Source organism: Corapipo altera, unplaced genomic scaffold (assembly GCF_003945725.1).
Source record: "Corapipo altera isolate COAL_440 unplaced genomic scaffold, ASM394572v1 24b, whole genome shotgun sequence".
Lineage (NCBI taxonomy): Eukaryota > Metazoa > Chordata > Aves > Passeriformes > Pipridae > Corapipo > Corapipo altera.
The window spans coordinates 11,865,998-11,879,539 of NW_020884888.1; the positions used below are offsets into that span (position 1 = coordinate 11,865,998).

A 13,542-nucleotide genomic window follows, 5' to 3' on the forward strand; every position below is an offset into this window, starting at 1 on the left:
AACATGGAGAGGAAAACCAATTAAAAAAGAAAAAGAAAAGCTACCATAATACAGGCCTGTGAACATGCTGTACATCGGAATGCCGATTCCTCTCCATAAGCAAAAGGAGCCTTGCTTCAGCAAAAGATTGCAAGTTTTTCAATGCATAAGTGTTTCCTGGATATTGATTTAATTGTATAGTTAAAGTATGGTTGGATGAACACCTAAGAAGTACAGATATTCAACAGCTCAGTGTCAAGTCCTTCAGGCTTAGAAAATTCAGTCCCAACACTTTGCAATTTCATTTAATTTTAATATAGGAAAATAGTAGTGTTTATTTGTCAAAGTTTGCAAAAAAAATAAACTGCATTCACTTTAAGTTTTCTTTACAAGTGAAGCAACAAAGACAATTATAACTTACATAATTTTTATAACAATGAGGAAGGGATTAGCATTTTTAAGTTAATTTGGTGGTTTGCAAGTATTTGGCAATAAAGTTTGATTTCTTTCCTAGTTTTTTCTTTTACAGCAGGGATAAATAAAGCTTTTTTATATATTATAGCAGGCTTGTCCTTCACAATAGATCCACTTTCCAATTCATGGAAAAGTGAGTTTTATATCCAGCAACACATAACTAAGCAAAACTTAACTGAAGTCCATTCAGCACATTCAGTTCCCAAAGAACAGTGACATAAATGATTAACTTCCACAGACACACGGAATGCTGTAAGTTATCCTGAGGCAAAAGACTCGTAATGCACAGAAGTTGTAACCGTGAGTTCATCTGTAAAAAGGCCCTCTCCTTCTTGAAAACAAAGATGGATATTTCATGCTTTCCCAAGACATTTCTTAATGAAATATCCCACTAACTTCTGCGGCCTCTGCTGATACTCCACAAGGACATCATGTGAGCTGCTGATTTGATCTCCTTCGAGCCGATTCAGAAGAGTGACACACACTACAGCAGCTAGAAGTTAAAAGACAGGATTAGTTAGGAATAATATTCTGGCACTTGTACAGTCCAAAAGCATAAGCATTTGAATGAACAGCTAGAAGACAAGAATTACAAGAGAAAACAAACCTCAAAAAAGGGTGTGCAGTACCATAAAATGCTAGTGTACTAGCATGCTGCAAAGGATAGAAGTCAGAAATAGCTTAAGAGATTGCTACATTAATGAAGCCAGAGCTCTCAGGTAGCTGTAGACACTTATTGTTATATCATAATTCTTATGTTTTTCTGGATAGGAAGGATATTTCACAAGTACCCAGGATTTGACTGCTAGGAAGTGACTAGACACACTGTTCTAGCAGATGTAATCACAGCCGTCTCCTTTAACCCCAGCCCAAGTGTCTGTGCTGTAGGTGCCACCCCTCAGGAAGCAGTAGATAAGCCCCTTCCACATTCATAGACAGGGAGCACTGCAAGCACATGAGGACCTCATGGACCATCTCAGGTTCATCTGCTGCCTTTCAGCCCCAAAGGCAAAATCCCTCCTTTCAATCCAGCTGAGCTCTATCACTCAACCCTATCACTGTGCTCTGTCTGGGATTTCTGACAGTGGGAATTTGCAGAGCACAAGCAGTAAATACACATTACAGACCTACAAGGCAGAGACAGCAAAAAGGACCAGGCTCTCTAATGGTTCAGGGATACCACTGGTTGGGTTTTTAATCACTCAAATCAGTAAGAACTAAGGATGTTTGATATAATTGCTGGTCTTTTTGTTTATACTTCTTCATTTCATCCTCCTTAAGTTTAAGAACTTTGAGAAACATCAGTGTTTTAAATTGGCAAATCCCTTGCTAAGGAAACCGAGAGAAGACAATTTAGACAGTAAGAAGACACTGTATGACATTATTTGTAATTGCTTTTTTTTCCCCTGATCTTTGCTGAAAATTAGTTAGCTTGTGTAAAATACTTGAAAATTCATTTTATGATTGGGAATGGTTTATTCATGATGCTACTAAAACTCCTCAACTGTTTAAGAAGCAAACTCTTACATCTACACAGAATACTTATATTTTCAACCTGATATGAAAGTATAGAAAGTTAGTATAGTTCTATATATATGAGAATCACCTGATTGCTTAAACTAACCAGTTGTTGTCTGTAAACTTCAAAAGCTAACTGAAGATAACAAATGAATGATATGAGTAACTAGGCATTTAAATGATTTACATGGTTGCCAGGGGCTGGAATAGCGAATGTCAGTAGCAAACTCTGTAAAAACTATGTGAAGAAGTTTGATAAGTTGTGACACATCTGATACAAATCAAGCAATCACAGCAACAAAATTATAAGCAGAACCGTGTTTTGCTTTTTTTTTTTATATGCAGAAGGTACGTTAACACTTCATTTGCAGTTTTTAACCACGAACTCCCTGCAACGCAGAAAACTTCCTGTAGGTTGGATAAAGTGACTAAGTTGGTTTACCTTTGACACCGCTGAGATTACACATTGCAGCAAATACGGAAGATTCCATCTCAATGTTTCTGACGCCAGAATCATAAGCTTTCTTCAAATATTGGAGTTTTTCTTCTTCGTCATATAAGCAGATTGCACCATCCAACCTGCCCTGTCCTAGAAAGTAATTTTGTGGAAAATTTCAGAGTGATGAAGTCACAGAGCAAATTCAGTTTCGAAAACACCCAGTTATTACAGTTTCCCCTATGCAGTGTTCAGCTTCTGCTACTACTACTCTTTATTTTTGCACACAAGACAAATAGGAAAAAGTTACTCTTAGGTATTGCTAGAGGTTCTACATAATAGTTGTATTTTTTATAATGTGAATCATGGCAATTTAATTGGTCTTCTTCGGCTTAAATTCTCAAATTCATAAACAGGATTGGGAATGGTTTATTACCATTACTACTATGTACATAGTAGATTCCCATATGTGCAGCAAGCATCAAAATTCAGCAACAAACCTTAGGTTGTATGGAAGTGCTGCATTTTTAATATGTTTAATCACTATCTAGAAAAACTGCCAGGTTTGAAAATGTTGAACACTTTATTAGTTACAGACTCTCTAAGGTAAGAGATGAAGAGTCTCTTAAGCTAACTAGGCAATATTATTATAATTTTTTGAGAGAAGTTTTATTTGAATTATTCAAGAATAGCACCTACAGATAAAACAGTAGCAGGTTGTGTATAGTAAAGTTAAATTACACTGTATTTTACTCAGTATCTTCTTGGTTTTGGGAAATGCACTCCTGAATTAATGCCCTTGAGCCTGTTCTCAGCTTTTCCTGTATGAGTTGAAAACGTTCCTGACACTTTTTTTAGTATTGCTTGCACCTGTGGTTGGTGCCTGAGGAGATACACGAACTAATAGTGTGTGCTTCTGCCCAAGCTGGAGCACTATGACGAACACCATGTACTTCCCCCTGCACTGTACCCTTTGTCACCTACTCAGCAACACCCAAAGAAAGTGGGATCAGGTGCCATTTATAAACATCTAGATTTAGGAGATCAGAAAAGCACCTGAATGTCTGTATGTTTATCCAAGGTAAGCCTTGGAGGTTTGTACCTCCTACCAAGCAGCACTGACACAACTCGGCAAAATATTGTCTTCAATTGTCTGATCACTGCTTTGCTCAAAATGAAACATGTTACAACAATTCTTTTAGAAAATATTTACTTTAGGTATTTAATCAGTGCAAAGAAAACCAACTCCAAACCACTCAAATAATTCTCATTCCTCTATTTGTGACAAATATACCTGAAAAGTACATGAGAAGTGTATAGTAGACTATATGTACTTCAGAGAAGCTATTAAAGCTGGAGGACCATCTCCACAAAATTAAAAGTTTAATACAGCAAACTGGTAAGCACAATGCTTAATTTTATGTAGATGAAGAACCGGTTAATTACGATTGGTGAGACAATCCACAGTAAGGAATGCGTTCTGTTCAGTGAACTGGAAGCTTAATGTTAATATATTATCCAATATTTATCTCTTGCTTCTTACCAATAATTTTCTGTTAGTCTGTCACCAGCCTTACCTTCATAGAAATCCAAAGTGCACATGGTGTTCCCAATGACTGTGTTGAACTGACCGATTTCTTTACTGCACTGCATCAGCTCCTTAGCCAGCTGTTCATCTAGGTTAGTACTGCGAATTACTGTCTTTCCCAGAACAACCTGTTCCAACTGAGGTTTGAAGGTGGCATCTACAGACTGCCTAGTTATAACCACTGAGCCTGGCTCCAGACCTGCAGTAAAAAGAAATAGATATAACTTCACAATGCAGTTAACACTTTGTTTCCACACACATAAAACATATATCTTGACCCAATCTTGTTTCTTTTATAGGTGGTAATTTTGCCCCTGAATTCATCAGGAGAATTTTCTGCCCATGCCTATCTGTTCCCATTTATTATTACAAAAATTTCTGAAAGAATTGAATTTTTTCTTTTTCACTACATGTTCTTTCTTATATCATATTTACATAGAGGACAAGAAGGTCGTTCTCACAGTTAGATCTCTTAAGTGCATCTTCTCTATCAAAAGGCAGGTTTTGCACTTACTTTCAAAATTACAGAAGAAAAATTATTCATCTCCTGTGGAAAGCTGTTCTGACCATCAATCCCTTACACAAAGAGAGATGCCCAACTTTCCTACAAAGATACTTATGTTTACAGAAATAAAACAGAAATCAAGAGAGAAAATACCTATTCCACCAGAGGTGCCAATGCGAATGATGGTTATGTTGGAACACTTGGCATGATACAACAATTTGATCAGCTCATGCAACATGATTGAAATAGAAGGAATGCCCATACCATGCTGAAAAAAAAGCAGAAATTCATACTCCACAGTCATATAGATAATGCAAAATATATATGGAAAAAAGAGCTGAACATTTTCTCCTTTCTGGTATTTTTTTCCAAATGCCACCTAACTCACTCCCACAAAATCCCCAATCTCCGGGCCTACCAAGAGGTTATTACAGATAAACAGAGAGACTCCCACTGGCTTTGGTAGATTGTGGATGAAATACAATATTTCTAAAAATCATGACTTATAAAACATTTACATTTTCAAGAGCACAATCAGTGTCCTTTCCCAATCGCTGACTAATGCACTTCATCATGGAACATTTCCTAAACACAAGAAAAACCCCACTCTGACTTTTTCACCAACCTGAAGTGTTAGTGAATAGTTAAGCTAAATTTTTTTCAAAAAAAAGACATCATGGTTTAGTCTCAGTGTTCAGTAAATAGAAGTCCACCTTGACTTGCACAACACTATGATAATTACAGATTGAAAGAAAGGGTGCAGAGTAATATTACAGTTTTGCAATTGCAATTGAAATATGTAATTGTATTTACAAATTAAAGACATGAAGTTTTAAAATGCATATATGAGTTGGCAGCACCAGTCCCATGACATGCTAGTCTTAAGCTATAGTAGCATATTTGACAGTGCCATTGCAGATATGTAGCTCTGAATGTGATATAGCCATTTTCTCCAGTACCCCACATATCTCAAGTGACATTTTTCCCCCATTACATACAGTACAGAACAGGGATGAGGCAACAGTAAGTCTTCTTAAAAAATCAATAGCACCATTCCTGCAACACCTCAGAGGTACACTGAGAAAAAAGGATGCAAGAAGGAAGGAAGGTGCTGGAGGCTTTCCCTCTTATGAGAAAGGGTTGAAAAGGAAGTCTTAATTAGCTGGCTGCACTATTTTGATCATGGCTGATACAAACTTAACAGCCTTACTCAGTGTATTAAGTGTTTAAAAGAAACGTGCATTCATATTTTCTACTTTGAACAGCATCGCTGAACTGTGTCCCGTATCAGATGACATGAGGTACTTACACTGACAGACAGAACAGGTCCCACTTTGTACATGGCGTAGCGGTCAGTGCCTGCGCAGATGTTGGGGTAGTCAAAACCGGTGCTTCCAAGCCCCAGTTCCTCCGCTATGTAGGCGATAAAAGCTTTCATCCGTGAAGGGCTTCCTCCAACACACACAAACTGTGGTGGACAGTATTCAGCAAAGCAAAACCAGTTGCATAATTCAGTATGTCAAAGAATGTCCAAAGAACAACATGAGTATATGCAAACACTTTCAGTAAACACTAAGTTATTCCCAGATATAGTTCTTCTCATAATCATTCTAAAACATCATGAAGAAAAATCACGGAAAAAAACCCCAACTGTCTACATAGCACTCAAATGCCTTCATCCTGTTTAAACTAGTAAAAGACAAATATTGGCATGAAGACCCAATAAATAGGAGTTCTAATTGAACAGAGCCTACAGCATTTGCCTTTTTACTGAATGGAAAGAGACAGTCAAAAACGATTATCCCCAACGTTTTTAGATACAGAAAGTGACATAAACCCACAAAAACTTTTCCCCTTTGCATTCACTCCTCAATCAGTGGTACGCTGACACATTTAGTTCTATTTTGAAGACAGCTACTCTCCCATTTTCTGCAGAAAAGATGAGGCTTGCTGCACAGAGCAAAGCATCTTACCTTTACATCTCCAAACAGTGCCGGAAAATCATGGGTACCAGTCCCAAGAGCAAAATGGTACAGGATGTCTTCTTTCATTTTCTCCAGGTGAGGGTTGCACAGATGGATAAAATTCTCTCTGCCAAGACAGCAGCATTGTGAAACATATAGAGCGTATACAAACCCACATGTTGAACAGATGCCAATTCTTCAAAGTCAACCAGTCAGAGTTGGGAAATACCACACCCATATGTATGCCTGCACTACGTTATTTTGGTTCCTCATGCATTGCGTTAAGGAAATCCGAAATTTTGTAATTGCCATACATCTTGTAATAAATCACATTTGACATTTAATATTCCATTCATTGCGCAGAATGAAATTGCTGAAGAAAAGTCTAGCTGCTAGGATGCATTTGTAACTGTGCAACATTCACCTTAAACAATATTAAAGCTGTAAACCACAGTGGGTCTTTATGGTGAACAGAACAATAGGAGCAGGACCAGAGAATATTCAATAGACTACCTTACTACAAAGACAATCTATAGCAAAGCTGAAAAGCAAACAACCTGTTTTGACTGAAACTCCCCATCACCACCACCAGCTACCTGAGAAGGAGGGGATAATTTGGGCTTTATAGACAGGCATGAAGTGGATTTCTGTCAATTTGTCTCCTTGTGTCATAAACACAGGAGGAAAAATATCCTACAGCATGAGACTGATAAGGGTACAGAGAATCTGAAATAGGAGAGGAAAGAGGAAAATGGAAATCTGAAGCAAAGAAAAAACCATAGGAGGGGAAAAAAATCAACAAAAAGGGAAAAGAGAGGAAGAGGTAAAAAGAATTAATTTCTTCTTAAGTTGCTTCTTGTAAGGAAGTGATACAGCTTAAAAGAAAAATAAAAATTGATCTGTCTGAAGAGCCAGGAAATGACAGGTCAAAGAGGGAAACCTGAACTACTTGGCATATGGGATCACCTTCGTGGAAAATTCAACAGTAGACTACCTAAACAAGCTGCATGATTCATAAACTGTCTACCTTCTGTGCTTGATGTTTTAAGTTCAATTGAAACAGGTAGGAAAGACTAGTCAATAATCACAAGCTTAAGCAGAACCCTGGCCAGTACTTCAAAGTAATTTCTGAGAGATGGAATCAAGTAGTAAATAGCTTTCAGACACAAGAAGATGGGTTCGCTTAATTAATGGCTTAATGGAGGCTCACTTCAGGCACAACACGGCTCAGCAAATTCAAACTGCTTTGTCAGAGGAGACAAACAAAACGTTCACCTGAATTTTATGCAAAAAAGCCTTAAGACTTTGCAGGAACAACTCTGAATCCTAAACAGAAGCATTTAGTGCTATTTTTGATGGTTTAGGTTATCTTGTCTGCCTTCTAATGCCTCCCTAGAAAAGCTTTCCTGTAGGTCTTATGTAGGTCCTATCTGCCAGTCCTGCGCAGGACGTATGGGTTACCTTAGAAAGCCTACAGCGGTCAAGATGAGGTCACTGAACTGGTCCTCAGAAAGCAAATAGTTACAACCCAAACATTCTGAGTACAGCAATTGCTTCTGTTCTTGGTATTCTCTTTCCAATATCACTAACTATCCAGTAACAACTGCACAACCAAGGAAAGAGGTGTCATCCCAACCCACCCTATCTGATCTTGCCCACCACAGACAACCACCTTCAGCAACTGAAGGAGCTGCCCACTCAGACAGCTGGTCCATTCACCCCTTCAGTAGGAATTCGCTTCCATCTCTGACAGGCCCCATTTGCCTCTCTTCGTACAAATCCTGCCTGAGGTGGAACCAAAGACTGGTTGCCTTTGTTCTTCCTTCCAAGAGACCTGTTTGACTCTGGAAGAACTAAAGAGCAGGTTTATGGCTCATCAGGAAGGCAAAGACAGCCTTGGAGTCTGCCAGCTCATGTGAGCAGAATTCCCAGGCTGCCTTCCCTGAATTATTCCTGTTCATTTTTGTGGGACTCCCTACCTTATTTACTGGGTCACTCACTAATGCAGATCCAATATCCAGCTGTGCTGATGTTCATTGGAATGGCTTTTACATACAAATAGGATATGATTTGAAATCACTTTACAATTTGTTCTCAGGCAATCAAAAAAAAAAATATTTCCTTCTTTATGAGAACACCAGCAATAAAAGCTTCTCTTCAGGAAATAAACTGGGAAAAGGCGAGGCCTCTACTGAAACTACAGGGAAATTCATGCGGTGTGTGCCAACACCACTGTCCTCATGCCTGGTAAAACACAGCCTCCTTCCTCAGCAGTGGCTATATTCCACCTTTTTCATCTCACACTCCATCAACAATACTCTCCAACCCCCCAACTCACTGCAGCGCTGGGCCATTACCAATTTGCACAGCTTATCTGCATATCTAGTTGTAGACTTGGACCCTAAGGTAAAATGGGCAATAAAAACAAGCATATTTTTATGTTTACGTAGGATCAATGCCATGGATTTACAGTAGAGGCAAAGTTTGCTTGATAAAAATCTTTGGCATGAAAATCTCAGGAGAAGAAAATTTATTTCCCTCCAGCTATTGTAAAGCATCTACAACTTCTGAGGTTTTAAGCAAAATACAAGTATCTGAAGACTAAACACACATGTATGGTATTAGTAAAATAAGCTTACAGTAAGGATTAGAGAAACACACTGAAATATTTGTTTCAACTCTTGAAGCAGGTATGTCTGGCCATATGCAGTAACCAAAGTCAATATTTCAGTAGCTCATCAGATTAAAATAAACTAATAAATAAAAACATCACTCAGACTTGGAAAAAATCACTGTTGAGATAAAGGAAAATGGCTAGCTCTGTGTAGGTGTGGTAAAGCAATAAAGCATCCATTTGTCAAAACAGTTCCTGTTGGATACTTGATGTTATAATCAATATTTACATCGTACCCTAACTTAACAAGTGTGTAATGAGTTTGGGGAGGAAGGTTAAGTGTAAACTTGGACAAAGTAATTAATTTCTGAGTCTTACTTTGAAGCCTGTTCATCATCAGTTTTCTTCTTATTTGAGGCACCAGGAGCCATGTGTGGTTATACCTAGAATTGTATTAAAAAAATAGATATAAGTGCATCAGAATAGTCCCATCTGTAAAGCTAGAAGCATTAATAGTGAGAGAAACCTTCTGTATCTATAACTCTCATGAATATTAAATCCCCCAAATAATCCAGCCACACTACAGCTTTTATAACTGTAGCAAAAAGAGCATCTACAATTTTTATGGCTAATTTTTTATTAGCCTAAACTAATCCCTTGCTAACATAACCCCCACCTCACAACTGCCTCTGTCCTGTGCTGTGAGCAGCAGCAGGCTCATGGGATAGAGAGAGGCAAGTCTCATGCTAACTAACCCTCTTTTTTCCATACCTCCCACAGCTACAGAGACTTCTGAACCAGCTTCAGCCCCCTTCCACGTCTGGCTCCAGAAAGTCTCCAGAGTTCAGCTCTAACTGTCAAGTGCTCAAAACCCAAGTCCAGGAAGCATCTTACTCATAATATCCTCTTCATTAAACTCCTCCTACTGACCTTAAGAACCCTTTTGTCTGCCACAGTGTAAAGGCAAGGAACATGAAAGTAAAACATGACTCCAAAAAGGCACAGCGCTTCAGTTTATCATCCATCCTGAAAATCTTTTTTGCTGATCCATTGCCCTAACCTATACCCAAAACCTTCTCCTTTCTGCATTCTTCTTTACATTTAAACAGGCAAATGTATCACTAAGGCTTTGGTGCTGATACGAAGACAGAATTGTAATTATAGAACGACTCATTTGTTAATATTTTCAGAAGTGACTAAGGCTACGTGCTGAAGTTGGTACTTTCTGGGAATGTCCTTCTGGGAAGTACTGAATCATAAAGTTTTGCTCTACCCTTCCCTAAGAAGGGCCTTACAGCACAGAGACTATAATAGAGGTAAGACCTGTAATCCTTAAAAATGCCAGGATCACAAGGAAACAGAAAGAAATTGGTATTGCAATAGAATTACATCATATGTGAATTTTAAGAGAAGTGAAAAAACAAACAAAATAAACCACAGGCTTGCCTGTTAAAAGCCACTGAAAAATGGAAATGTATTAAAAATTATATAGACAATTAGTTTTCTTCATTTAAAATATTAAGCTTTATTAAATAGACCTAAACTTCACATGTACTAGATATACTAACTGTATACAACCACCTGTACTCAAGGAGGTAGAGTATAAAAGTCGCATTCAGAATCAATTACTCATCCTTATGGTGGTATGATTAGAGTCAGCTGCTACAGGAAATTACAGGAAAAATGCATCATTTCTTCCAAGAAAACTACAGTGCCATGAGCCCTACTAAAGAGGAGTTGGAAGTTATACAGAGGAGTTGGAAGTTAAGAAGAAGAAACAGCAAAGTGATTTTTATGTACTGGGATGATATAGGGTTGCAAACAAACTGAGGATATTAATTCAGCTGTTGTCCAGCTGATGTTTAGCATCCATGTGATTTTTAACAGTGTTTTTTGTTCTGTGATCCCTTAAGTAATGATATACTTCAAAAAACTGAGAACAAAGTTCTGATGGTCCAAAGGTCCAGCATACACTCTGCAACAGCACTTCGCTGCAGGTGCCTTGGTAGGAATGGAAAGTAAGGAGCAAACATAAAGCAGCTTTCCCATGGCAGACCTTGCCAGCAATCAGGTAGTAGCTGACAAGCAGCGAGTTAATGTAAAGCCATAAAACTCTCACACTGTCTGAACAAATGGAAATTTTTACAGCCAAGTCAAAAGTTTCTGTAGTCTGCCTCAGCCTAAGTTAAAACTGACATTCGACAATATGCTCCTAATTCAGCTCAAGAAAGGCTTGCTTTAACATGTATGCACATCATAGGATGGTTTGGGTCAGAAGGCACCCTAAAGATCATCTAGTTCCAACCCCTCCACCACGGGCAGGGACACCTTTCACTAAATCAGAGTGCTCAGAGCTCCATCCAGCCTGTACTTGAACACTTCCAGGGACGGAGCATCACACAACTTCTCTGGGCAACCTGCTCCAGTGTCTCACCACCCTCATAGTGAAAATTCCCAGTATCCTCAAGAGTGAAGAATTCTCCTCTCATCTAAACCTCTAAATCCTCAGACTGGTGTTTTAAAACCATGCAGGATTCATTACAATTGCCATCTTTCACATCCTCCCCACACTCGTCATTTTTGAAGAAAGCCAACAGCCAACAGCTTCTGTACGGAAAAGCTCCGGTTCGGTGTTGATCCATCATCAGGAAAAGATGAAGTCGCTGCAAAACTGATTTTACCCCGCGGGTCCCCTCCGGAGGCCGCCCCGCCGCTTCTCGCTGCTGCCGGAGCGCTCCCCCGGCCCCGCAGACGGGGCAACCGGCCCCGTCCGCCCGGACACCGCCGGGAAAACAGTGCTCGCCGGGATCGACCCCTGCGCCCGCCCCCCCGCCCTTCTCTACGCGCTCCCCGCCACCGCCCCCCTGAAGGTTGAGAGACACCCCGAGCACCCCCGAGCACCCCCACCCCGCCGCTCCTACTGCGCGGCGCCCGGCGGGACGCGGCTCTCACCGGGGGCGGCGGGAGCCGCCGCTGGGAAACGAGGAGAGCCGCTCGCTGCCGCCGGGAGAGGTGCGGGGCACTCGGCCGAGCCACCTCCCGCTGGCGGCGGCACCGCCCCACCCGGTTAACCCCCTGCTCACCGTGCACGCTGCGGGGAGGGCGGCTCGACTGTGCGGGAACCGTCGTGTTCCGGGGCGGGCACGGCGAGCGGGAGCAACGCAGCCGGTGTGCGGGAAGAGTGGAGCTCTGCCGCCAGGAGAGCTGCCGCCAGGGCACGGGGGTTCGGAAGGACCTTATCCCAGAGATACCGATATGCACGCGGGTGTGGGCACGCCAAGGATGGTGGAGTCGGGTCGGGCTGTGCGGGCGTCGGTGCCTGTGTCTGCCCGTGTGTCGGTACGTACCGGCTGTAACCGCGCTGGCCGCTTCCACGGCAGGGATGGCTTCGGCTTCGGCTGCTTGGAACTTACTATTGAGTTGGAAGGGACCTACGACTGATAGCCGAGTTTTGAGTTGTCACAAGAACTAATAGTTTTTGCAGCGGAATGTGCCCTAGAAGCTGCATATGACTGAGCCAAGTGATTTAAAAGGGCTAACCAAGCAAAGAAGGGAACTGAGGCAGCCAGCCAAACAGCACCAAGTCACTTTATAACCAAGGGTATTGTCTTAAAGAAGTTCATAAGGCAGTCACTTAGAACTTTGGGGCCTCCAGACATAGATGACCACCAGAAACCCCCAATGAAGCCCCTCAGAGACATTATAAGGATATGTATATATGCTAATAAGTCTTAGAAATGTCATGAATATGTAACAGGAATACAGGGAGCAAAGAATGAATAAGCAAGTAATGCTGACATATAAGCTGCAGTGGAGGTACCTTTGTGTGCACTTCGGTGAGCTGATTCCCAGGGCACCCAGTGTGCTGTGATCATGCAGCACATCATAATAAAGAATGCCTACCTGCTAAAATTCACAAAGTGAATCTCAGAGGTTTCTTTATTTTAGGTAACACAGTGACCATTTAGTCCAGCTGCCTGACCACTTCAGGGTTGATCAAAGGTTAACATAGCAAAAAAAAAAAAAATCATAAATCACACTGTAAGCATAAATTTAATGTTATTCATACAGTAACTGAAGACACAAAACCCACAATTCTACAACACAATTTTAAAAATATTTTTTTATACCAGAACCACTCTGTAGTTTGTCACAGTAGGGAATTCTTGGGATACAGAGCAACTAAAACCTGCTTGGTGCAGAATCTTCTGTGCCTCAGGATGGTAAAAACATTGGGCACAAGGCATTGCTAGGGTGTATTTATTGCAAAATCACGTACGGCGCATTTAGAGTAAAATTTAATATTCTCTCTCACACCAAAGGACTTCATACAGGAATACAAAAGAGAGAAATACCCTGCACACAGATGCATTTCTAGGCATGAACAACATGCAAGAGGAATTGGTCAGCAAAGTCAGAAGAACATAACCTGTTCAACTTGTTTATATTTCCAGTGGGTAAAAC

At 40.5% G+C, this 13,542-nt stretch overlaps 1 protein-coding gene across 3 annotated transcripts; it reads right to left on the reverse strand.

The window, feature by feature from the left end:
* Window positions 1-701: 701 nt before the first annotated feature.
* Window positions 702-12,269, reverse strand: UPP1 (uridine phosphorylase 1). Of its 3 annotated transcripts, none has more exons than XM_027644014.1 (8): window positions 12,162-12,269; window positions 9,457-9,521; window positions 6,474-6,591; window positions 5,810-5,968; window positions 4,654-4,768; window positions 3,985-4,194; window positions 2,414-2,560; window positions 702-946 (listed from the first exon to the last, which is right to left on the reverse strand). In XM_027644014.1, the coding sequence occupies exons 2-8, from the start codon at window positions 9,507-9,509 to the stop codon at window positions 807-809; spliced, it is 942 nt and encodes a 313-aa protein (XP_027499815.1). In that variant the 5' UTR covers window positions 9,510-9,521; window positions 12,162-12,269; the 3' UTR covers window positions 702-806. The 3 variants fall into 3 exon arrangements, with proteins under 3 accessions (XP_027499815.1, XP_027499814.1, XP_027499816.1); XM_027644013.1 differs by lacking the exon at window positions 12,162-12,269 and adding an exon at window positions 12,031-12,153; XM_027644015.1 differs by lacking the exon at window positions 12,162-12,269 and adding an exon at window positions 12,041-12,099 and having other exon boundaries at window positions 9,457-9,522.
* Window positions 12,270-13,542: the final 1,273 nt, after the last annotated feature.